The sequence below is a fragment of the Mustela putorius genome, unplaced genomic scaffold (assembly GCF_011764305.1).
Source record: "Mustela putorius furo isolate JIRA1106 unplaced genomic scaffold, ASM1176430v1.1 tig00003898_pilon_pilon_pilon, whole genome shotgun sequence".
NCBI classification, from domain to species: domain Eukaryota; kingdom Metazoa; phylum Chordata; class Mammalia; order Carnivora; family Mustelidae; genus Mustela; species Mustela putorius.
Genome location: NW_025422047.1, coordinates 20,968,202 through 20,991,594, shown reverse-complemented (window position 1 = coordinate 20,991,594; position 23,393 = coordinate 20,968,202). Strand labels below are relative to the sequence as shown.

Genomic DNA, 23,393 nt, shown 5'->3' with positions numbered 1-23,393 from the left:
CATCGGAGTCAGGAAAGACCCTAGATGTCTGATACTGAAAAGGTTGGGGGAAATCCTTTTTTTTTTTTTTAAGAGTTCATTTATTTATTTGACAGAGAGAGAGAGCACAAGCAGTGGGAGCGGCAGGTGGAGGGACAGGAAGAAGCAGACTCCCCGGGGAGTAGGGAGCCCAGTGCAGAGGGCCTCCATCCCAGGACCCTGGGATCATGACCTGAGCCAAAGGCAGAAGCTTAACTGCTGAGCTGCCCAGGCACCCCTGACTTTTTTTTTTTTTTCCCTAAGGGGGTTTGTCAACAAAGAAGTATAGCTATCTGTATGACCATACTACAATAGCACTGGAGTGATTTGGAAATTTTTCAAGTCCAAAAGATTTTCAGACCCATGCATTTTCCACCACTTCAGATTTTACATTTTAATCTCTAATATGATGTTTATTAGCTTTCTAATCCCTAAAATGCCTATTGGATGTTAACCAGAGGGATGGAGTGTGACAATTGCTTCTTGAGTTTGTACTTTAACTTAAAAAAAAAAAAAAAAACACAGAGGGATTAGGATTTGGTTCATTCAAGATAAAAACATGTTTAAAACTCATTGTTCTCAGAGAAAACTCGAGACAGAAGCCAAGTAGGAGGCTTGTCAAAACAAACACATCTTGGTGAATAGAGAAAGGCTATACCCAGCAGTGTAATCTTAAAAATAAGTAGCTGCCATTTATTGAGCACTATGATGCACTGACAATAGTACCTGATCAGTGCTTTCTAAATATTCTCTCCTAATTTCATGTAATTAGTACAGTCATAGACAGGAAGGGTTTGAATGAATAAGTGGGCAATGACAGAGCCAGGATTCCCTTCAGGTCATTAAACTCTGAAGCCGCTGGGCTTAACCAAAATGCTCCACAGCATGTAACTCCAGGCAGCTGGGGACAGGGATCCTGTTGCATGCTTCCTGCCTCCAGGAACCACAGAGCTCAAGGAGCAGTCTGGTTGAGCCTGCTACTGGCAGGGGTATAATACATTCTCCCACAGAGCAGAGTTCTGCGATTGAGTGTCTAGGAGATTCTTGGGGTTGGGGGAAAACAGTAGGAACCGAGCAAGGAAAAAATTGTGTCTAAGAAACAGAACCAACTAGCTCATTTTATTTAGGAAAAACAACGACAAAAATACCCTGTACACAGATCAAATGACTTCTTGGAGAGGTTGGCACCATATATATAGCTTTTCTGAATTAAACCAGCATATTAAAGTGGCATGGAGGTATGGGGCATACAGATTGGAGTTTCTCAAGTTGCCTGGCTACCAAGGTTTTCTGCTTTCCTCTGAGGGTTAATCCAGCATCACAGCTACCTATAAAGAAATACATCAGGAATTTTTGCCATTGCTCCTATTTTGTTATTGTTAATGTTTGGGGTGATTATGTAGGGGTGTCAAAAAAGCAGGCATGAGCAACAAATCCAATAATATATTCTGAACCACCAAAAACAACAACCATTCAGGAGCTTGGGAACTAGGAACTGTTCCCTTCCAATTTTTAACTCCTGGCTGAGCACACCAAACAAGAAAGACTATGCCTTGCGTCCCTTCCAGAACATGCCCACAAATCAGGCTCCCCAAGTCCCTTCTCTCAGGAAATCTGGAAATGGCAAACTGCAGGCTTCTCCTTGGGATGGAGGTAGGAGCTGCTGATAACAGGATTTGAGACTAGTCTATATTTTAACATTCAACAAACACTTACTCAGCACATTATATGCTAGGTCCTGTGCTGAGCACTGGTGAATTTTGTTTCTAAGAAGCAAAAAGTATCCCTCAGACCTATTTCAAGCTATTTTATTTATAGAATGAATGAAGCTTGAGCTGAAAGCTTTATCGATTCTATCTCATCCCTCATCCTTTGTCACAGTCACGAGTATTCCCATTGGTTTGCTCCCTACTTTAAATAACCTCAGCATGAGCAGTGACGTCACTTCTGGGGCGAGGGTTTCACAATATGCCAGAAGGTGGTCCAGGCAACTTCACACTGCTTCATGTTGTGACAGTGGATTACCCAGAGAGAGTACTCTTGCTGCAGAAATGCTCAATGTACTTTTCTCATCAGTAGATAAATTTTAAAGATCTATGAAATGCATAAATGCTTTAGCTGGTTCTTTAGGGTACGGTTCTTTAGGGCATATTTAGTAAGCAGCTGATACAGGCGGGTCCGTTGCCTTAGGGATAAGGCGGCTTTTGTTAAGCAGGCTCTGATGCTGGAGTAGAGGGCATATAATGAATTTTTGTACGATTTGTATCAGCGTGTCCTTGAAAGGGAGGAAGCATTGGTAATGTAGCAGAAGACGAGGGGCTTAGGAGATAGTCTTAAATTTGCAAACTGCTTGCCCATTTATACGCTTTGTAATCTGTAACAAGTTATCAGTTTACTTACCTGTAAGTGGAAGTTTCTTGTGGAGTATTAAAATACAGCTGGTCTCCCCTGGTATATATTTAATAAATTTTAGTTTCTTTCTCTCCTTGAGCTCCTCCTCCTCCATCACCCTTACTTTCCTCCCACCTCCAATTTCTTGACACATACTCAGTAATTCTGGTTCAGAAATTTAGATTGGACCAATCAGGCAGATGAGAAGAACTGGCCAGTTCAGACCAAGCCTGACCTGTTTATCAACCAGCCAAGGCTTTCCCCTTCCTCGCTGCTGATTTGAGTCTTCTTACACATCAGCATCTGTCTTGTATTTCCCCTCTTCCAGGAAGCTTGTTGTGAGTGGCCCACGCCAGTGACCTTTCCTTTTTGATACCTTGTCATATAGCACAGTCGTTGTCAGCTCCATGTCCACTTACGTGTCCTCACTTCACACAATTCCTTGAGGGCAGGGACTGAGTCTTACTCATTTTCACATCCCTGAGTATTCAGCCTGGCACGTGGCAAATGCTTAGGAAGTGTTTGTTGAATGATAGCAGTCAGTTAAAAACAAATCATCCATTGGAGATGTTTGACAGTGTGAATATATTTAATGCTACTGCACTGTATATTTAAAAATGGTTAAGATGGTGAATTTAATGTTATATGATTTTTACCACAATAAAAAATTTTCTTGGCCTAAAAATCAGTTATTCTCCAGGTGTCTAGGTGGCTCAGTTGCTTAAGTGTCCAACTCTTGATTTCAGCTCAGGTCATGATCTCAGGGTTGTGGGATGGAGCCCTGCATCATATCAGGCTCAATACTCAGCAGGGAGTCTGCTTGAGATTCTCTCCCTCCTCTTCTTTCTGTGCCCCTCCCTCCACTCATGCTTTCTCTCTCTCTCTCTCTAAAATAAACAAATACTGGCTGGGTTATGGACATTGGGGAGGGTATGTGCTATGGTGAGTGCTATGAATTGTGTAAGACTTATTATTCACAGACCTGTACCCCTGAAGCAAATAATACATTATACATTAATAAAAAAATAAAATGAACAAATCTTTTAAATCTTTTATTTATTTAATTGTCAGAGAGAGAGAGCACACAAGCAGGGGGAGCAGCAGGCAGAGGGAGAAGCAGGCTCCCCGTTGAGCTGGGAGCCCAAAGCAGGACTCAATCCCAGGACCCTGGGATCATGACCTGAGCCAAAGACAAATGCTTAAACAACTGAGCCACCCAGGTGCCCCTAAACAAATCTTTTTAAAAATGAGTTAGTCTTGGGGCGCCTGGGTGGTTCAGTTGCTTAAGTGTCTGCCTTCCGTTCTGGTCATGATCCCAGGGTCTTAGAATCAAGTCCCACATTGGGCTCCTTGCCTGGCAGGGAGCCTGCTTCTCCCTCTGTCTGCTTCTCCCCCTGGTTGGGCACTCTCTCACACAAATAAATAAATAAAATCTTTTTTAAAAAATCATCCAAGTTCTTTTTTTTTTTTTTAAGATTTTATTTATTTATTTGACAGACAGAGATCACAAGTAGGCAGAGAGGCAGGCAGAGAGAGAGGAGGAAGCAGGCTCCCTGCTGAGCAGAGAGCCCAATGTGGGGCTTGATTCCAGGACCCTGGGATCATGACCTGAGCCGAAAGCAGAGGCTTTAACCCACTGAGCCACCCAGGCGCCCCAAAAATCATCCAAGTTCTAATCTAAAAGGAACTTTAGTGCTCACTTCGGCAGCACATATACTAAAAGGAACTTTAGGGATGAACCAGATGATGACAGTGAGGCTTGAGGTTAGAACAGTGTTTCTGAACGTCAGTGCTGTTAACATATGGGCCAGATATTTTGTTGTTGTGGGGAGCTGTGACGTGTAACCAAGGATGTTTAGCAGCAGCCCTGGCCTCCACTAGATGCCAGTGGAACTCCCCTCCCCCAGTTGTAACAATCAAGTCCGTCTCCAGTCATTGCCAACTGTCCCCTGGGGCTGGAGGAAATGGCACAAAATTGCCCCTGGATGAGAACCACTGAGATAGATAAAACCTGTCTCTGCTGGTGCCTGGTTCCCCAACAAGACAGGGGAACGCTGGAGGCCAGAATTGAATCTTTAATGGGCATATGTGAGGGCTCAGCACTAGTAGCCCCTCAGGCCAGGATGCCTGCCTTTCAGAGGCTGGTGGGTGGAGGTTGGCTCCATCTATGTCATTAAAAGTCCGTGTGTGAACAAGTGCTTCCCAATTACCTTTTAAAGCAAGCATGTACAGAGTGGGTGCTCAGTAAATACTTTTTAAGATGCAATTACCTGCTGGCCGCCCACCTGCGGCATCTAAAAATTATACCTAGACAAGCAGACAAATGACTCAGAGAATGCTTCATGGTCCTGGCTCTGCAGTGATGTTTTGGAACCAAGCCTCCAAAGCAAGTCCGTTGGATTCTTCTAGAGATCGATTCTATTCTAACTGCTATAAATTCTACCAATTCCTTATATTTGCTGGTATTTCACAGATTACAAAGTGCTCCTACACATATTCCTCCCTTGATCCCCACAACAAACCCATTAGATTGTCAGGACAGGAACAATCATTCCATTCAGGAGGTGAAGGAAGGGACTGTCAGAGAAATTCAGGTTACATGGCTTGTGGGTGGCAAAGCAAGGAATCAGTGGCTCCCCCATCTCTGAGCCTTAGTGCCCTCCTCACTTTTCAGTAAGGGATCCAAAACAGTGGGATTCCTGCAGCACCTTCCACATCTCTATTCTTCTCAGAATGGCAGCTCCAAAGGGTCACTCTGATGTAGCTATTTGTATGGTCCTGATGGGAAAGTGTCCTCAGGGTGAGCTTCCTGCCATGAGGATCAAAGCCCCCAACATACCAGACTCTGCTTCCATCTTCCCCCCATCCTGAAAGTCCTGAGATCTTCTCAGCCACTTTAAGGAAGAAACATAAAGAAAGTTCACCTTAGGGGCACCTGGGTGGCTCAGCTGGTTAACCGTCTGCCTTCAGCACAGGTCATGATCCCGGAGTCCTGGGATCGAGTCCCACATCAGGCTCCCTGGTCAGTGGGGAGTCTGTTTATCTTTCTCCTTCTGCCCCTACCCTTCCCTGCTCATGCTCTCTCTCTCTCTCTCAAATAAAATAGATAAAATCTTAAAAAGGAAAAAGAAAAGAAAGAAAGTTCACCTTGGCTTTCTCTGAACATTATGGAAATGGACAGAACCTCCAAGCCGTAGGAGGAGCTCTGACTAGACTCTAAGACTAGCATGAGTTATTAAGGAAGGCCAAACCTTTTGTATCTGAGGGTCTCTTGGGCATTAGAAGTCTGTAAATCCATGCCCTAGGAAATTCTTTGATGTCTGCAGCATTCTAGTGTGGACAGGCCTGGATGTGAGTAAAGCCTTAATAGGAGTCACATGGGTATTGGCCCACAAGTGGGGAAGTCAGTGGTTATTCATGGCAAACATGGATTTTCTTAATTCCAACATTTCTCTAGTGATGACTTGCCCACAGATACAACTTGGCCTCTTTTTTAATGGAGTGGTTTGCTTAGCTTTTTTTTGACAGAAGAAGCCAAGCTGGGCCTCATTGTCCAGGCATCCTAGGACCCCTTTTGACCAAAGAAGATCTATGTGATAACATGATTATTTTACTAATTGGGGTGGATGAAAGGGAGGATTGAAACCTCGGCTATACTAGATGGATGGGCATTTCATTCTTGAATGGTTTTATAGACAAGGAGTCTAAAAGTAAAACAATGGAGAAATACATCTCCACAGTAATCAACTTTCTTCTAGCCTCTTAAGAAAGCTTCATAGTCAAAATAGAAAAGACATTTCCCCCTTCTCCTTTTTCGGAGCCACTCCAGAAAAACCTCATTTGGACAGGGTTCAAGTGTAAAAGTCCTATTATGCAATTTCTAGAGGAGAGGCCATGTAGAGTAGTGGAGGAAACCCAGGCTGGAAGTTCAAGGACTTGGCCTCTAGTCCAGGCCTTGCTGCCTATGCTTTGTGAGATTTTGGTCAAGTCTCCTCTCCTCTCTAAAACTCAGTCTTAGCAAAAGTAAATTGGAATGATGATATCCACCCTGTGCATCTAGGAAAGTAATTCCAAGAATCAAATAAAGTAACAAATGAGAACATTTTGTAAATCACCATCGAACGTGGTGCGGTAGAAGGAAGGAGTCGGATATGTGTTCCAGTATCTTAATAAGCATCTTCTCATAATAAGCATCATCTTGGTAAAACTGACTATTCCCTGGGAAAAGCTTGAGGCTACAATAGAAGATTCAGGTTCTAATCCAGTCACTATTAACTTACTCTGTGGTTTAGGAAAATAACAACTTCTTTGTGTCTCAGTTTCTTCATCCATAAAATAGGGATGGTAATACCTCCCTCATTTTTTCCCATTTGGAAAATTGAAATAATAGTTGCCCTATTTTTTGGGACGCCTGGGTGGCTCAGTTGGTTAAGCAGCTGCCTTTGGCTCGGGTCATGATCCCAGTGTCCTGGGATCGAGTCCCACATCGGGCTCCTTGCTCTGCAGGGAGCCTGCTTCTCCCTCTGACTCTGCCTGCCACTTTGTCTGCCTGTGCTCGCTCTCGCTCGCTCTCTCTCTGACAAATAAATAAATAAAAATAAAAAAAAAATAGTTGCCCTATTTTCCTCCCCTATAAATTGGAGATGGTAGGGGCACCTGGGAGGCTCAGTCAGTTAAGCCTCTGACTTTGGCTCAAGCCATGATTTCAGGGTCCTGAGATCAAGCCTTGCTTTGGGCTCCCTGCTCCCCAGGGAATCTGTTTGTCCCGCTTCTCCTCCCCACCTACCCCCTGCTCATACTCTCTCTCTCAAATAGATTAAATCTTTTAAAAAAATGGAGATGGTAATAATAGCTGGATCACCTTTCAGCAGTGAAATAAGTAGGTTACTTTATTCACTGGCCTGCAATACATACTTGACATACTTCATAGGATTTGGAGATTTCAAAGAAACACATATAGTGCTCTGTGGAGCTAAGTTCTAGATGGAAGTCTGACACCATTCAGTAAATATATATGGAGTGTCTACTGTGTGACACTTTACAGGTGAAGGGAAACCATAGAGTCTCTGCTGTCGTAAGTCTTATAGTCCAGTGGGAGACAGAAATATTAATCAATCACACTAAGATTGTATATAGTAGGCATTACTTTTTTTTTTTTAAAGATTTTATTTATTTATTTGACAGAGAGAGATAACAAGTAGGTAGAGAGGCAGGCAGAGAGAGAGGAGGAAGCAGGCTCCCTGCTGAGCAGAGAGCCCAATGTGGGACTCGATCCCAGGACCCTGAGATCATGACCTGAGCCGAAGGCAGCGGCTTAACCCACTGAGCCACCCAGGCGCCCTAGGCATTACTTTTGAATGTTCTTTCAGCTATGTCTGACATTCTTCCCCCTCCAGAAGCTCCAGAGGCTGCTCAGGTGGAGGAAATGTTATCTGATTCTGGTTTTCTAGGTAGCAGCTTCCTAGAATCAAAGAGAGATATTCCTCCCCTTCTGTTCTCTAGCACTCCATTTTGGCTATAGCATAATCCCCCCCACCTTTTTTTTGAAGTTTTTATCTTTGTAATTTTAATTTGGCCAAAATTAAGATTGTAGGGCAAGGGGTAGAATTCAATTTTTGTAAAATGAAGATTCTTGTCCCAATGTCAGCTTATTACAAACCTTACCATCACTCCAGCAGCCCCATGGAAGTACATATCTAGAATAAGGGGAGGCAGGAAGTAACCAGACTGTGTAAATGGCTGTTGGTGTTGTACATCCCATCTTCCAGTGGCTGCCTCCACCTGGAATGAGGAAAGGAGCACACACTCTGGAAATGGCAGAACAAAAGCTGGAGAACAGAAGTGCTTCCTGAGCCCCACTGTGGTATTTGTTTTCTGAGAATCCTTAGTAGAACATTGACACTTCATTCCTGAGAAGACAGGATCTCTTTAATAACATTCACCCCTACTTCCTCCCTGTGACAGACATTCCTGGCTCTGAGAAACACCTACCTCTTCCCCCATCACCTCCCTTTTCAGTACCTTGCAGACCAAAGTCAAACCTTGTTTTTCTCCTGTATTGATCGTTTTTCTAACCCCTTGAACTAGTTTTATAATCTAGGTGTGTTACTCTCTTCATGGCTGCCTTTGAAATGCCCTACAAATTACTCTTCTGATAAATTCCTGCTAGACAAGGAGTTTGCTATCACCTTTTGCCCTGTTAGCAACTCGGCTTCTGGCACTTGGTATCTTCCAGGGGGCAGCAGCACATTTCACTTAGCAGGTTAAGGGTCACCTGCCAGGGTAACTGTGTCCTGAGTCCTGACACACCATTAGAAGGCCTCCAAGTTTCCACTAGCCCAGTCTTCATGCAAAGCACATGTGGAGACTGGTGGAGGAGAGGGGGTGCTGAAAGGTGTCTCTTGTTCCTGTCATAGGACTTAAAATAAATGTACGAGAAAAGGAAAAGCCTTTAAGAACTGGTGGGGCCCAGAATTTCTTTTTTTTTTTCCTTTGTTTTTTTTTTAAAGATTTTATTTATTTATTTTGTCAGAGAGAGCGAGCGAGAGCGAGCACAGGCAGACAGAGTGGAAGGCAGAGTCACAGGGAGAAGCAGGCTCCCTGCGGAGCAAGGAGCCCCTTGTGGGACTCGATCCCAGGATGCTGGGATCATGACCTGAGCCGAAGGCAGCTGCTTAACCAACTGAGCCACCCAGGCGTCCCAGAATTTCATTTTTATATCTCTCTTTGCCTCATGTTTAGATCACAAAGTTGAACATGAGGTATTGTTTCTTCTTTTAGCATCATCTCTATATGTGGCCCAGTTCTGTTGGGTAGGACTATCTGCAGAGAAGGAAGGCAAGTTTGAGGGATGCCTGGGTGGCTCAGTCGGTTAAGCCACTGCCTTCAGCTCAGGTCATAATCCCAGAGTCCTGGGATCGAGTTCCGTATCAGGCTCTTTGCTTGGCAGGGAGCCCGCTTCTCTTTCTTCCTCTGCCTGCCACTTTGCCTGCTTGTGTGCGCTTTCTCTCTCTCTGACAAACAAACAAACAAATAAATAAATAATAAATAACATCTTAAAAAAGAAAAAAAAGAAAGGCAAGTTTGAGACAAATGTGCTTCCCTTCCAGCTGCATCCAGCTGCAGATCCTGTATGTCCATCTCACAGTTACTGCTCTTCCACCTGCCTAGACCCTTTTCCTTTCCCATTCATCTCACACTACAGTTTTTTAGTGTGAAAAGCTATCCCAGAGGAATAAAATGTATTGCTTTTAGAAAGTGAATATTCTCTTCTTGTCCCCTTTGACTGAAATAACTGATGCATGGCCTGGGATTAAAAACTGAATTTTGATTTAGAAGTGAAAAGTTTCAGGACTGGATTGAGGTGGAGTTATGTTTGAGATCTGAAAGTCATTTTTGCAAGTTGAGTGTAAAATCCTATACTCTGCATCTTGTTCAGCCCAGATCTGAACCCCTTAAGAGAAGTGGTAGGAATATGAGATGTCCTCAGAACACTGTCAAACCAAGCTGGCCTCATAATACTCCTGTTCTCCATTTCTACCTGGATCCACTTAGTCTCTGCTTCTTCCTTCAGACTTTTAGTAGTACAGCTGGGTGGGGCTCAGAGAGAGTTTTCAAAGCACCTGTGCAGTGCACCCTGATCACCACCTTGAATCACAAGAAGTAGAGGGAAGCTTGGGAAGGAATTGTCAGGAGCTGCTCCCACCCTCTTACTCCTCCCCTACCCAGCACACACATCCCAAAAGCCAACCATTCAGTCCTTGCTGCCAGCTTCATCTCTCAGGAGAAAGTCACCCCCTTGCACACAGAAGCAGAAATAGATTAGTGGAAAGTGCACTGGATTAAGCATCAGGAGACCAACTTCTAGATCCAATTTTACCCATCAGTAGCCGTGGAATTTGGAAAAGGCAATTAACCCCTCTGTGTCTTAGCCTCTTTGCAAAATAGAGAGAAGAATACCTGTTCTTCCTCCTCTTTCTGTACTTCAGAAGGTTGTTGTGAGGGTCACATGAAAGAATGGAGGGGGACAACCTTTCAAGAATGTAGTGCTAAACCCTTGCACATATTGCATTTCTATGAACCACTTTGTAGGACTAGGACTATTTTTAGGATTGTTTTTATAGGGTTATTTCATGTTCCTCACCAAGAGTGCGGCTGTCCTGTCTGGGGTGAAAGCCAGTCTCCAGGAGTGCTGTCGAGGCTCATAAGTCTTGAAAACCCCCAGTCACGGGGTATGACCACAGTCTGTCTGAAATGTATTACCCTTAGGCTCACTTTTGAAGCTTTCTACCCTGCAGAGTATCTCTGAGAACAGCCTCCTTTTCCAGTCTTGCCATTTTGTTAGTCTTAAGACCTTTGTTACCTCGGGTGGACCATGGTAAGTCCAGTAAGAGGATCTTGAGGTTCAATACCCAACCCACCACTTACTACCATGTGGACTCAGGCAGTGCACTGGATATCACTAAGACTCAGTTTCCTCCTCTGTAAAATGGGAGAAATGATATATGACTCTATACTGAGGACTAAAGGAGACATGTAAATTACTACTAGACACACCTGCCTGAAGGTGAGTTGTAAATTACTACTAGACACACCTGCCTGAAGGTGAGTTATGCATTCCAAAAGCATTTTAGAATCAAACCAGAGATAAGACCACTCCTGCGAATGCTAACTCCACTGTCTCTCCTGGCAACTTTGGTGCCTCATACAGGGAACATCATTGGCTCTGGAATCTTCGTCTCGCCGAAAGGTGTGCTGGAGAACGCCGGCTCTGTGGGTCTCGCTCTCATTGTCTGGATTGTGACTGGTCTCATCACCGCTGTGGGAGCCCTGTGCTATGCTGAGCTTGGGGTCACCATCCCCAAATCTGGAGGTGATTACTCCTACGTCAAGGACATCTTTGGAGGACTGGCTGGGTAAGAGGATCTGTGAAGGCCTGGGTGGTCTAGAAGCCAAGGCCAGTGGTTGCCAATGTGCCAAGGATTCCTCTTTTGGATTCCTATTTTGCCTCCCTGTCATGGTCATTAGTGTAGCTATGTGTCCCCTTGATTCTCCTGAGGGTGGCAGAAGAACCAGGTTCTAGTTTTGACCTCTCTGTTGACCTCAGTGGGCAAGATTCTATGGGTGACAGCAAATAGAACTTTATGACAACTCTGACTATAGACTCTTAGGGAAAGCACATCCCAAAACAAAGCCGTCTTATCTTGACAAATTAGAGTGACCACCTTAGATACGGGGTACCCTCTTCTCACACAACCAAGGATGATGGCTTCCTGCAGGGCCAGGCCCTGAGCTTGAGTTTCCTCAGCATCTGTGGCCCTGCTACTAAGGAGCTGAGCGCTCACCAAGGGGCCAAGGGTGTGGAGCGCACTTCCCTCTCATGACCCCGCTCAGTGCCACCCTTGGCAGTTGCTTAAGCGGCCACACCCTAAGCGTGTCCTGGCTGTCAGAATTCTGGGGTTGCCAATTTTATTTTCCACCACTGGATGCTGGGGCCCAGACCATAGAGAAGAGACAGTAAGAGGACAGGGGAGAGAGAAGCGAAGCCAAGCCATGTGTTTATGCTAACAGACTCTTCACCCCTTGTCATCAAACCACTTTATTGTCATTGCGGAGGGCTGGCTGTCTGGTTGAGCAGGGACTGGGCTTCTCAGCATCCCGGAAAACAAAAAGGAGATGTACCCCTTTAGCCCACCCACCTCTCTTAACGCTGCCCAGAAACATGCCCAGGCTTCCCCCCCACGACTCGTGAATCCCTGCCATGCATGTTGGTGGGGGTGAGGGTCCCTGCAGCTGTCTTGGGTCAAGTTCTGTCCTGTTCCCTCTTCAGGTTCCTGAGACTATGGATTGCAGTGCTGGTGATCTACCCCACCAACCAGGCTGTTATCGCACTCACCTTCTCCAACTATGTGCTGCAGCCACTCTTCCCCACCTGCTTCCCCCCAGAGTCTGGCCTTCGACTCCTGGCTGCCATCTGCTTATGTAAGTGCCATCTGGGCCTTGCTCTCAGGATGGCCTCTTTTGGCCTTCCTGGCGGCCCGCATGCCTCCGGTTCTCCTGCCTCTCCCTCTTTCTTTCCTTCCCTCCTTTATTATTTCCCCCCATTGCTTTTCCTACATGGGTGCTTTGGATGAATTGATTCTGAATAATGAGCTGGTTTTCAAAAAAAAAGGAATATTGGTAGCTACTCAGAGGCACAGTAATTTTCATAGCACTTTCATCTATACTATCTGATCTGAGCCTCATGACAAATCCATGAGGTAAGCAGGGCCTGGATTATCACTTTCCTAAAGCAGATAAGGAAAGGAGCCAGGCAAGTGACATACCCAAGGTGGGAGGCCCTGAGTGGAGCCGGGTCTCCTGACTCCTTCTCTTTCCAGCACGTACGTATGCCGTACACGATGCTGGAGCTTCCTGCTGTTTGCAGGAAGATTTTTCTGGCTTCATCCACCTCCTCCTCAACCTGCCAACTCACATCTTAAAACTCTTTGGGAGGAGAGTGTAAACATGTGAGTTGGGAGAACATAAATGCATTTTCTGTGGTTCCCCACACCTTTGATATGTTTCCTGCCTAACTGGGGAGAAAAGCTATATACACAGGTTCTGTGGTGAAGAGTCAATTGCAGTAAAAATTCAGAGAAGGGGGAAAGATTTGTGTGAGCTGGAATAGTTAGAGATTTATTGTAGAGAAGTTCTGCAACTCGTACTTTAAGGAATTCTCAGGGATCTCAATGGGTTGCGGTGTTTTATATCTTTAAACCAAAAACTAATTTTTTTTTTTTTAGATTTATTTCTTTATTTTTGGGGGGAGGGGCAGAGGGAACGGGAGACAAGCAGGCTCCCTCCTGAGCAGGGAGCCTGATGAGGGGCTGGATCCCAGGGTCCTGAGATCATGACCTGAGCTGAAATCAGGGTGAAATCAAGACCATCACCTGAGCCCTCCAGGTGCCCCCCACAAAACTAATTTCCAAAGTAAATATTTGTACTTTTTTCAAAGGCTCCACTTTTGGTGTTAACATGACCCCTGCCCTACCATACTTTTCAACACACATACCCTTAGCTGAGAGCAGTGACCATCCCGGCCACACCCTTTCCCAGGTCTTGACACTTTCCTTCTGTCGTGCTGGTGGGAAAGGGAGGGAGGCATCACTTGCCCACCCCAAAGCCTCTCACAGTGCAGCCAGCTGGGATCCAAGGAGTGGTCTCCTTGGCAAGTGTGCCCTCTTTGGCAATGATATTCAGCCCTGGGCTAAACCCCTACCATCCAGACAGGTGGTACTTTGGGGCCAAGATACTTGTTTGGACTGTATTCCTTATGCTTGGTCAGGTCTGCTTATGGCCCTGGAGGCAAAGGAATGTGGGCTCCAGAACCAGGTTGCTTGAGGCTGTATCTCTCTGCACCATTTTCTAATTGTGGCAAAGGCTTGGCAAAGTTCCACACTCCATCCCACTGTGAGAGGGGGTTGTAATCCTGCCTGCACAGGAGGTCATGGTTGCAAGGATTGCATGAAACAACACATGTTCTTAGCACAGGGTCATGTAGTCACTGAGGGTGGTCCCTGAGGGTAGTCACTCAGTCCTTGCTTGCTAGCAGGATCCAGAGCAGGGAGGGAGAGGTGTGGGGAGGGGCATGGGAATGCAGGAAGAGTTGCTGTTTCTGCCATTAGCCAGGTTAATGGGCGTGGGAAGAGGGACCCCATAAGTGCTGGCCACTGTTATTTCAGTGTCTCGTGCACGCAGACTTGCTTCCTTTTTCCTGCTGATACTGCTGAAGTGTCTCAGACAAGAGGCCGCCCTTACTCTCCCATGAGAAATTGAGAACCCTCAGACTGGTCACCAAGGAGAGAAAGCAGGCCATAGGATAGAGTTCCCTGGACTGCTGACCCTACAACTTCCTTTGCCTACCCCCAACCTGCCAAGTATAGGTGACCCCTGTGCAAATACCCTCTGCAGTAATACAGCCCCACAGATGTCCCCTCAGGACAGGAAATTAGAACTGTCTGCCTCTCCAGAAAGACAGGTTGCACGCCGTCCCCTCCACAGCCCACCTCTCACCTTGACACTGCTAGCATAGAGGGAAGGAGGAATTAGAATTAAAAATTCCGAAGACCACATGACAAAGTCCCCTCCCAATTTCTGCCATCCGAGGTTCAGTAAAGCTTATCTGGTTTGTCCTCTGCCTCCTAAAGAGAACTGCAAGGAGATTATCTTGAACTTAACATTGGTCAGTCCTGTCCTCCAGAGACAGGAGTTTTTCAGTGTCCTTGAGATAGGTATACAAGTACTTTTTCACCTTTGTAAGGAGGAAAATCTTCTTAAACCTGAACTTATTTCTCCTTATTTCTTTTGGGGGAAATGGAAAACAGGTCCTCACCTTAATCCTGTGCCACCCCCTTCCTCCCAGATGGGAAGGCCATATGGAGCCCAGGACCCCTTCGCCTGCAGGGGTATGTGAGCAGATGTAGCCACACACTCACATTTTCTCACCAAATACTCCCAGCCGCTTCAAGTCTGTGCAAAGAAATGTTCTGTTTTCTGGTTTGTTGAATATTTTTTTTTCTGGAACCCACTTTCACAGGCCCCTCAAATCATCTCTTAAGTATCCAGTGAAGGGGTGCCTGGGTGGCTCAGTTGGTTAAGAGAGATCAGGTCATGATTGCCAGCCCCCTACCCCCGCTCATGCCCTGTCTCTCTCACTCTCAGATAAATAAATAAAAATCTTAAAAAAAAAAAAAAAAAAAGTTATCTGGTGAAATAAGAACTAAACGGTCAGGAAGGCTTTCCTTAAATGCTCTTACCTTTTTTTTCCCCCCAGGCTCCCTGTCCTCTTAACTGGTGCCAGGCCAGCCGGCTGTGTGAAAATAGGCCTGGTGCTCTTTGGCAGGAGAGCCAAGTGTGGCCCAGTCCAGCTATATTTTTGAGAGAACCAGTGGAGATCTTGGGCTCTTCTGAGTGTATTTTAACCAGAGGCTCTGTTTTCTGCTGGATCATCTTGGCATGCCAAGGGCAAGCTGACCCACTGTAGGATGAGAGTTTTTGAGGGAAAGGCCACCCTCACTGGTGTGTTCTGGAGAGAGCTAGAAGACAAGGTGGGCAGCCCAGCAGGGAGATCCATGTGGCAAAGCCCCTGCCTGGCACTGGCTGTGGGAGGGAGATCAGGTCAAGTGTGGTTCTATGGTGGGGCCAGAATACATTGGATGAAAAATGGTGGTGGGACAGCCAGATGGGGGTTGGAGAGGTGGAGAGAACCTGCGGAACTGGCTTGCCTGCAAGGAGCCTTGGGGGGAGGGAGAAGGAACTGCAGATTTGGATCTGCTTATGCAACTGCAGCTGCCACTTTGAGTTATTCTATTATGTAGGTCAAAGCTGATTATTCACTGCTGAGTCAGCAGAATATCCCTGGCCACCAGGCAGTAAAAAAAGAATGTATTTTACATTTTAATTAAATGGAAAGCCTTCTCCTTTCTCCAGAGCAAGCATATTAGTGGGAGGAAGGAATTAGGAAGGAAGGGAATAGGAGGTGTTGAAACTTGGTTTTGGTGCCTTCTTCTAGGATGTGCTTTGAGTGTTTCTCTTTTCCTTCTTTCCCTTTTTACTACTTTGTAAATAAATGACTATATTCTCTCGGGAAAAGATTCAAGGAATATATAAAGGGAGCCGACTGTGAGAGCTTCCCCTTACTATCACCCTTCTCCCATGCCCAGTAACCGTGCTAACTGTGGATAGGTATCCATCCAGTTCTAAATAAAATGCATGCCTCCATGTCTGGGCATATAGACATGTGTGTGTCTCATCATATACATATGGATAGGTGATTTCTGCAGCTTACTGTTTGTCCTGAGTTTCTAGTTGTAAACAAAGTGGTCCCAGTGGCACTGAAGGAGTATCAGGTGTTCTGCGGTCCCCCATTTGTGCTTCTTGCTCCCTTACTCTGGGTTTTCTCTCAGGATCTGTCTCCCTGTCCTTGAGACTGGTCAACTTTCACTCAGGCAGCTCCTGGCCTCCCTCCTCTCTTTGGGGTCTAGGGTCATGTCCAGGATCTGAAGTAGAATTTTTTTCTTTTCATTCAAGTCTCCTCTTTCCCCTGAATGCCTGTACTAAAGAAGCTCCTTCTCCTTTCTCTCCCTGAGGGGACAAGAGTGCCCTGCGTGTATTTCACAAGTAAAACAAATGCTTCTTATCTTGTTTTCCAGCTTTCTACTTAGATACCTAAGGGGTTGGTTTTTTAGGGTTTCAGATTTCTCCTCCTCCTTTTTCTTCTTTTTGTCCTCCTCCTTTTTCTTTTCCCTTGAGCAGTTTAGAAGGGAAAGGACTTTACTGTTACATATAACGTTTAACCCTGAGTTGCTCTGCATTCCTCTGTGGAAAGTCCCCAGGTCCTTGATGCAGGATGCTATGATCGATAAACCTGTATGTTGTTTTGCAAGTCTCTTGCAAATTAATCCCTTGACATCAGAGGGTTCTAGTTGTTCCTAACTTCTAAGTCCCTTAATCTCGGTTCATTTGCCTTTGAGGTTTCACATTCTCAAGGCCCAAATTTATCGTCATGCACTAAACTCTTTGCCTCAGATGCCTGAGCAGCAGTGCCTTCCTGCCGTCCTTAGCCACCAGAGTTCTTTGGGTGCCTCATAATCCTCGTCAGACAAACATAGACCACCTACACTTGATTCCCATACATCCAAGTCATCTTCCTTCTCTGTACATCTTCTAGCTAGCCAACATTTAAAATCTAAATACAGTTGACCTTTGAACAACACAGCAGTTAGGGACACTGACTCCCTGCATAATTGAAAATCCACATATAACTTTTGACTCCTCCCAAACTTTACTCTTAGCCTACTATTGACTGGAAGCCTTACCAATAACATAGACAGCTAATTAACACATATTTTATATGTTGTATGCATTATATATACCGTATTCTTACAATGAAGTATGCTAAAAATATTAAGAAAATCATAAGGAAAAAATATATTTATAGTACTGTACTAAAGAAAATTCACATGTAAATAGAGCTGGTCAGTTCAAACTGTTGTTCAGGGGTCAACTGCATATTGAAAAATCTCTTAATTTTTTACTGAGTGGTCAATTTGACTAAAACCCCATTTTTCATTTTTATGATTCATAAAGACTAAAGGTATTTTGTAAGTGGCTTCCCAAAGAAAAAAGAAAGAAACTGCAAATCTATCAGTTAATCCCCAGATTGAGCTCCTGCTTTGAGTGGAGATAAGGCATTATTTATACAGAGTCTGGGAAGAGTTTAAAGGCTAATGAAGAGATTGGTGTGCAAACAAATAATTACAATACAATGTGATGACAAAAGTACAACACAGAGAAAGGTGCTTCAAAGTTGGGAGAGGAATACTAGGGAAGGCTCCCAGATTGAGCTAAATCTTCCAAGGTAAATAGGTAGCTCCCGATAGGCATGAGACAGAACAGCAGGGTAAAGGGATGGGCACAAGCAAGACCTGGCATCAAGAGAAAAATGACCTGTTGGAGAAAAGCAAGTACTTTTGTGTGGAAAGCCCAAGAGAGTGACAGGAGATGAGGTTCAACAGGCAAGCAGGAGCCAGTTCTGGAAGGATCCTGTACATCATGCAGGAGAGAGGAGTCTTTATCCAAGACACGAGAACCACGGAAGGATTTTGAGCAGAGGAGTAACATGATTAGGTTTACATTTGAGTGGAGAAAGATTGTGACATTTGAAGCAGTGAGATGAGTTAGCCAGCCAAGCATTTGTGCAGGCCCAAGAAGTCCTGGCTTGAAATAAAAATGAAGTTACAAGGTGACAAAAACAAGAAAGATTTCAGAGTAGAATCAACTGGACATGGTGATTAATTGACTGCTAAAAGAGAGCAATCTAGTTTATCTAGTACAAATCAAAATGAAATATCTCAACTCTCCAGCGTTTATGATGAGCAGTCATAATGTGTTCTGCATTTCTGCCTTCTGCTGCCCCCACAAAGCCCTGGGGAGCCCTTAGCAAGTATTTGGTTGGAAGTCTTCCTCAGGGTAGCCACCTCAGGTTACTGGTCCAAAGCCTGCTCTAGAGTGATACAACTCAGAAAGGGGTTGAGACTCTTGGGAAGCATTATGCAAATGAGAATCTCCACACCCTGTTCCATTCAACAAACATTTATTAAGTGCCCATGATGCGCTAGATACTGTTTTGGGCACGAGATACAACCATGAACCAAAAAAAGCCCCTCATTTGTCTCATTTGCAGCTGCAGCAATGGGAAATTAAGACTTAATCAACATTTACTGAGTCTACTTGTGTGTCTTCTAGGTACCACACAGGATACAGAATCATTCAATCATTTTCAAATCTGTGAGTGTCTGCTTCAGGAACTTTGTTAGCCATGAGAGATTAAAAGATTCCTGTACTAGGGAACCATCCATTGGATGATTCTGACAAGTTCACAGGAAATTTCAGTTCTACGTAGTAAATCCTCCAAGAGGACAACATCCAGGCCGAGCTAGATATAACAGAAATGGGGAGTGGGGAGTGTGGTTAAGGAAAATCTTGAAGAAAACTACATATAAGTTAAGGAAAGACCAGTTGGAGATAGCCAGGCAGTATCCAGCATGGAGAGGAAAGTGGAATGGGATGGGGCAGAGAGAATGTTATAGCTGGAAGGATTAACATGTGCCAAGGTCTGGGGACAAGAAAGAACCTGGCCCCTTGGGAGAACTCCAGGTAGTTCAGCATAGCCACAGCATAGACTAGGAGATAGGAGATACAGATAGAAGTGAAGATCCAGCCAGGAATCCATTTATGAGCAATGCTGGAGAGATTGGACTTTACCCTAAGAGCAATGGGAAGGATTGACGTGATCATATTTACATTTTAGAAGACTCATGGCTACAAGGATAAAGGATGAATTGGAGAGGGGAATAAGACCAGAAGCAAGGAGACTAGGTACAATGTGTTTACAGAAATCCAGGATAGGGATGACAATGATGTGAATCGGGGATGGAGCTGTGGGAAAATACAGAAATATGTGTATTTGGCCTTTACAAGGTAAAAATGGCAGGACCTGATGATTAGGGTGACTAGGGAGTCAAGGATGGCACATTCTTGTTGGAATGCAGATGAAATAAATCAAAGATAACACTGGATTTTTTTTTTTAAGATTTTGTTTATTTATTTGACACACAGAGAGATCACAAGTAGGCATAGAGGCAGGCAGAGAGACGGTGGGGAAGCAGACTCCCCTTTGAGCAGAGAGCCTGAGGCGGGGCTCGATCCCAGGACCCTGAGATCATGACCTGAGCTGAAGGCAGAGGCTTAACTCACTGAGCCACGCAGGCGCCGCCAACTCTGGATCATATTTTAGTGCCTTGTCATGGGTGTAGTTCTTACTCAGTTGAGTTGGCCCCCTGACTTTGCAACCATTCCCATTCACTTTTCAATACTCAAATTCTGATGCCTCCCTTGAGGAAGGCAGTCCATGTGCTTTTGGCCTCCATGCCCATAATGGCAGAGTGAACACCTGCTCTTCAGTGCCATTTCAACCCATCTTTGCCCTATATGGCCTTTGGAGTATTCCTCATGCCCAAAGCCCTAGGAGTGAAGGTATCTTTGTTATTCTCATCTTACATTTCCATAAGAATGACCCAGTCTTGAGCTCTAAGAAGAAGAAACTATCAGTAACTACTTTATAGTTTATATATCATAATAAGCAATTATAAGTATCATGGTGAATTCTAGAGTTTTACGGAGGTCTTCTTCCCTAGGGATCCACTGGTGATGGACACTGCTATCAATTAGTCTAAGTCAAGTTCTGTTCTCAGACCAGGCTCTTTGTTCCCACCAGCTACCTGAGAAGTCAAGGTAGCTGACTGAAAAGCATTCTTTTCAGTTTCAGTATGCTTTAATTGCTGGTCCAAATCACCTCCTCTTTCCTGGCTTTTCATACTGTCTCTTCTGGTCTCCAGCTTTTAATCTCAGAGTGGCGTTTGCTGTTCAGAGGGTGCACATAGCCCAAGTTCTGGAAACCGGGGAATAAGGAGCTTGTTCCTGGGGATGTGTCCAGACCTAGTTGGGAGAATAATGAATGGGATTGAGGCCTCCTAAAATAGAGTTTTCCAGTAGTTCAGCTTCCACCAGGATGGAAATAACTTGCTAACTTTCTTGAACCAATAGAAGATAAAATTCTCCTCTCGCCTTTTGTTGTTGACTCTCAGGATTACTTTGTTTTTCCCAGAGAAGCCAGAGCCTGTAGTTTATGAAGTTCAGGCATTAATTGTGTCTGGTGAACTTGTAAGGGTTAATGTGACACTCCAAATTTATATCACATATCCAAGAATATAAAAGTCAAGACTGATGGGAGTGAGGCTTAGTGTCACAGGGAGCTTTGGAGGAAAGATGAGAGTTTAGCGAGTTTGGACACTACCTACCATTGGAATAGGGTTATAACCAAACCAGTCTTGGGAATTTTGCAGCCTGGGTCCCTGTTCATAAGCTTCAGTGACACTAACAGAGCCCACAAGTCTTCCAGTCCAAGAACCAACCCAGACCTCCCACACCTTCTCTTCAAAGGCTGAGGATGATGGAAAGTCAGACTCGCCCTCCTGAGCTCTGTGCAGACCCTACAGAATACACCGCATTCCCCTTGCTGTGTGTTGGAGAGGCAACCACCCTGAGAACTGGGGCATGAGATAACAGGAATTTTTCAGGCCGGGACTGGAACGGTAATTAATAGGATTCAAAAGGGGCTTCCCCGAGGTGGCATGATGCCTTAGGTCTGTCTCCCCTGCTTTCCAGCTGCCTTCCATTCCCCCCACCATCCCTAGCTCAGAGGCCATGTTTAGTTTCTGCTGAAGAGAGAAGTACTCAGCTCTTGGAAAATGCTGAGCTGGGAGTTTGGGTTTTCTTGGCTAAACTCAGTACCAGATGGTGATTCAGCAGAAACTCCAGGTCTAGCAACTGGCACCGAGGGGTCAGGGGAAGAAGGAAGGGGAAGAGAGAGCCGGGAAGGGGGTGGGGCAGCGTGGGTGGGAGCTTAGCTGGAAGAATGCTTCCAGATGAAAGGGGCTGGAGAAGTACAAATGTTACTGTGGCATGGTAGCAAGATCTGTTTCACAGCCTCGCTGTGGCCTTACAGCTGGGATCAAAGCTTAGTTTTTAGGGAAGGGCTCATTTCATTTATTCTGGTGTTATTGCTGTTGCTTTGTTTTGATGTTTTTGTCTTTCATCAGTCAAGTTATTTACATGTATCATAATACAACCTTTGTTTCAGTTAGTCAACAACTTGAGACTTTATAATGCAACTCCTCACCCCAAGTGAAAATGTCTCGTCCTGGGCACTGGGAAGGATTTTAAGAAGCTGGCTCTGTCTCCTCACTCATACCCAGTTTCCCTCCAGGTCTCTCTGAGGACTCAGAGAAGGAAAGATAGCTCAGGCTAGCCCTGTGGAGACCTGGAATCTTATCAGAGCCTCAGGTTGTGTGCGTTAGAACTCAAACAGGGTTCAGTGTTTTCTTTGCCTATCAGTGCCTTTTGGTAGCCAGCACTGGTAACCTCCTAGATCTGGAAACAGCTGAGGTTTGGCAGGCCAAGCCAAGGCAGCCTTTCCACAATTAGAAACACGTGCCCAGATCCTTACAAGAGCAGGAGGTGGGGAGAGGCGGCCAGGGAGTCCTATCCAGCCTATCACAGAGCCCAGTTTTCGCCACACCCCCTCCTACAGGCCGGGTGCTCACGGGGTGCTCCAGCATGGGCACCATGAACACTAGAGGGCTGGTCTGAGGGGCGTCACTTTGCCCCTTTAGTTCCAGGTCTGGAGGGAGGGAGTCAGGGGGAGCTGGCAGATCATGGCGGAAGGTGGAAGGAGGAGAAGTGCGTGCCCCAGCAAAAGGTGAGACTAAGATCCCAGTGTTTCTGGCAGGCAAGCCCATAACCCAGGTGAAATTTACGGCTGCTTCAGAGGGCTGGGAGCTCCATCCCAGAAAGGTGCTTATTTTGATGTTCTGGAGAGGAACAGGGTGTTCTGATTTCTACAAAGTGGCGTCACAGCTTCCCTTTTCAACAGCTGTCTGCTTAGTGCATTACATCTTTCTTTTTTCCTGTCTTGGCCTTCTCTCTCTGTGCTATGCTCTGAGCTCTTTCTCCTCACTCGTAACGTTGTATATTGTTTCTCCTCTTCCTTCCTCCCCACTGGCATTTCTCAGGCTCACTCTTTCCCTCCCTTCTTCACTACCTGTCTTTATGGACTTTGGCAAGTCTGGGCATTTTTTTGCCCCTTTCTACTGTCTGTTTTCTCCTATCTGAAAAGACGGAGAGGACTAGTTCTGAATATGCTAAAGGAAAACAAACCTTTCCAAGCTGCCTCTAGCCCACTCCTGAGAAAGATACAAGCAGCAAGACCAAGAAATCCTAAAGAAGTTCCCATAGTTCAAGAGAACATGTGATGGTGACATTGACAAGGGGCCAGAGAAGGGAATACAAAGCAAGGAGTCAAATCTTCCAGTGAGAAATTATTTTCTAAAGCTCTGGGAACAATGGACACAACTCTCTTGGTCTCTCAGGAGTGGCCATTGTAGTCTTCCCATTTTTGCTACATTGGCATCTTACTTCCCACTGTTCTGAAAGCAAACTGACTAGTTATTTTCAGGTTACTGACTCAGGGTGGCCCTTGAGCAATGAACATGGGTACCACTGACAGGAGCAGGGTGAGAGAGAATGTGGGAATGGACAGAGGGACAGTGGGATAATATGTATATGATGAAAGAAAGGCTGACATAGTGGAAGAATAAGCAACTGGGAACGGGTGGGGGCAGGAGGACATTAACTGGGGTCTTACTCCATGTACATATGAGGTTCTCAGGCTCTCAGGTCATTCCTGGCTCTGCTCATGAGGCTAGAAATGTGCCTCTGGGTAGTAGGGCACAGGCCTCAAACATCTCTCTCCAGTGCTGAGAGCTGTCTACAAGAAAAGCCCCAACCTGGTCATTCTTCTGAGCACTGTTCTTATAACAACC

The 23,393-nt window shown here is 45.3% G+C and overlaps 1 protein-coding gene across 4 annotated transcripts in view; it reads left to right on the top strand.

The window, feature by feature from the left end:
• SLC7A8 (solute carrier family 7 member 8) overlaps positions 1-23,393 on the top strand; it is a 50,342-nt gene that overhangs the window by 5,788 nt on the left and 21,161 nt on the right. For 3 of the 4 annotated variants that reach the window (XM_004755327.3, XM_004755326.3, XM_004755325.3), the window contains 2 exons: positions 11,120-11,324; positions 12,239-12,390. In XM_004755327.3, coding sequence (XP_004755384.1) covers positions 11,120-11,324; positions 12,239-12,390 — 357 coding nt within the window. Of the gene's footprint in view, positions 1-11,119; positions 11,325-12,238; positions 12,391-22,200; positions 22,271-23,393 lie in introns of those variants that run through there. The other variant, XM_004755328.3, reaches the window with a different exon arrangement.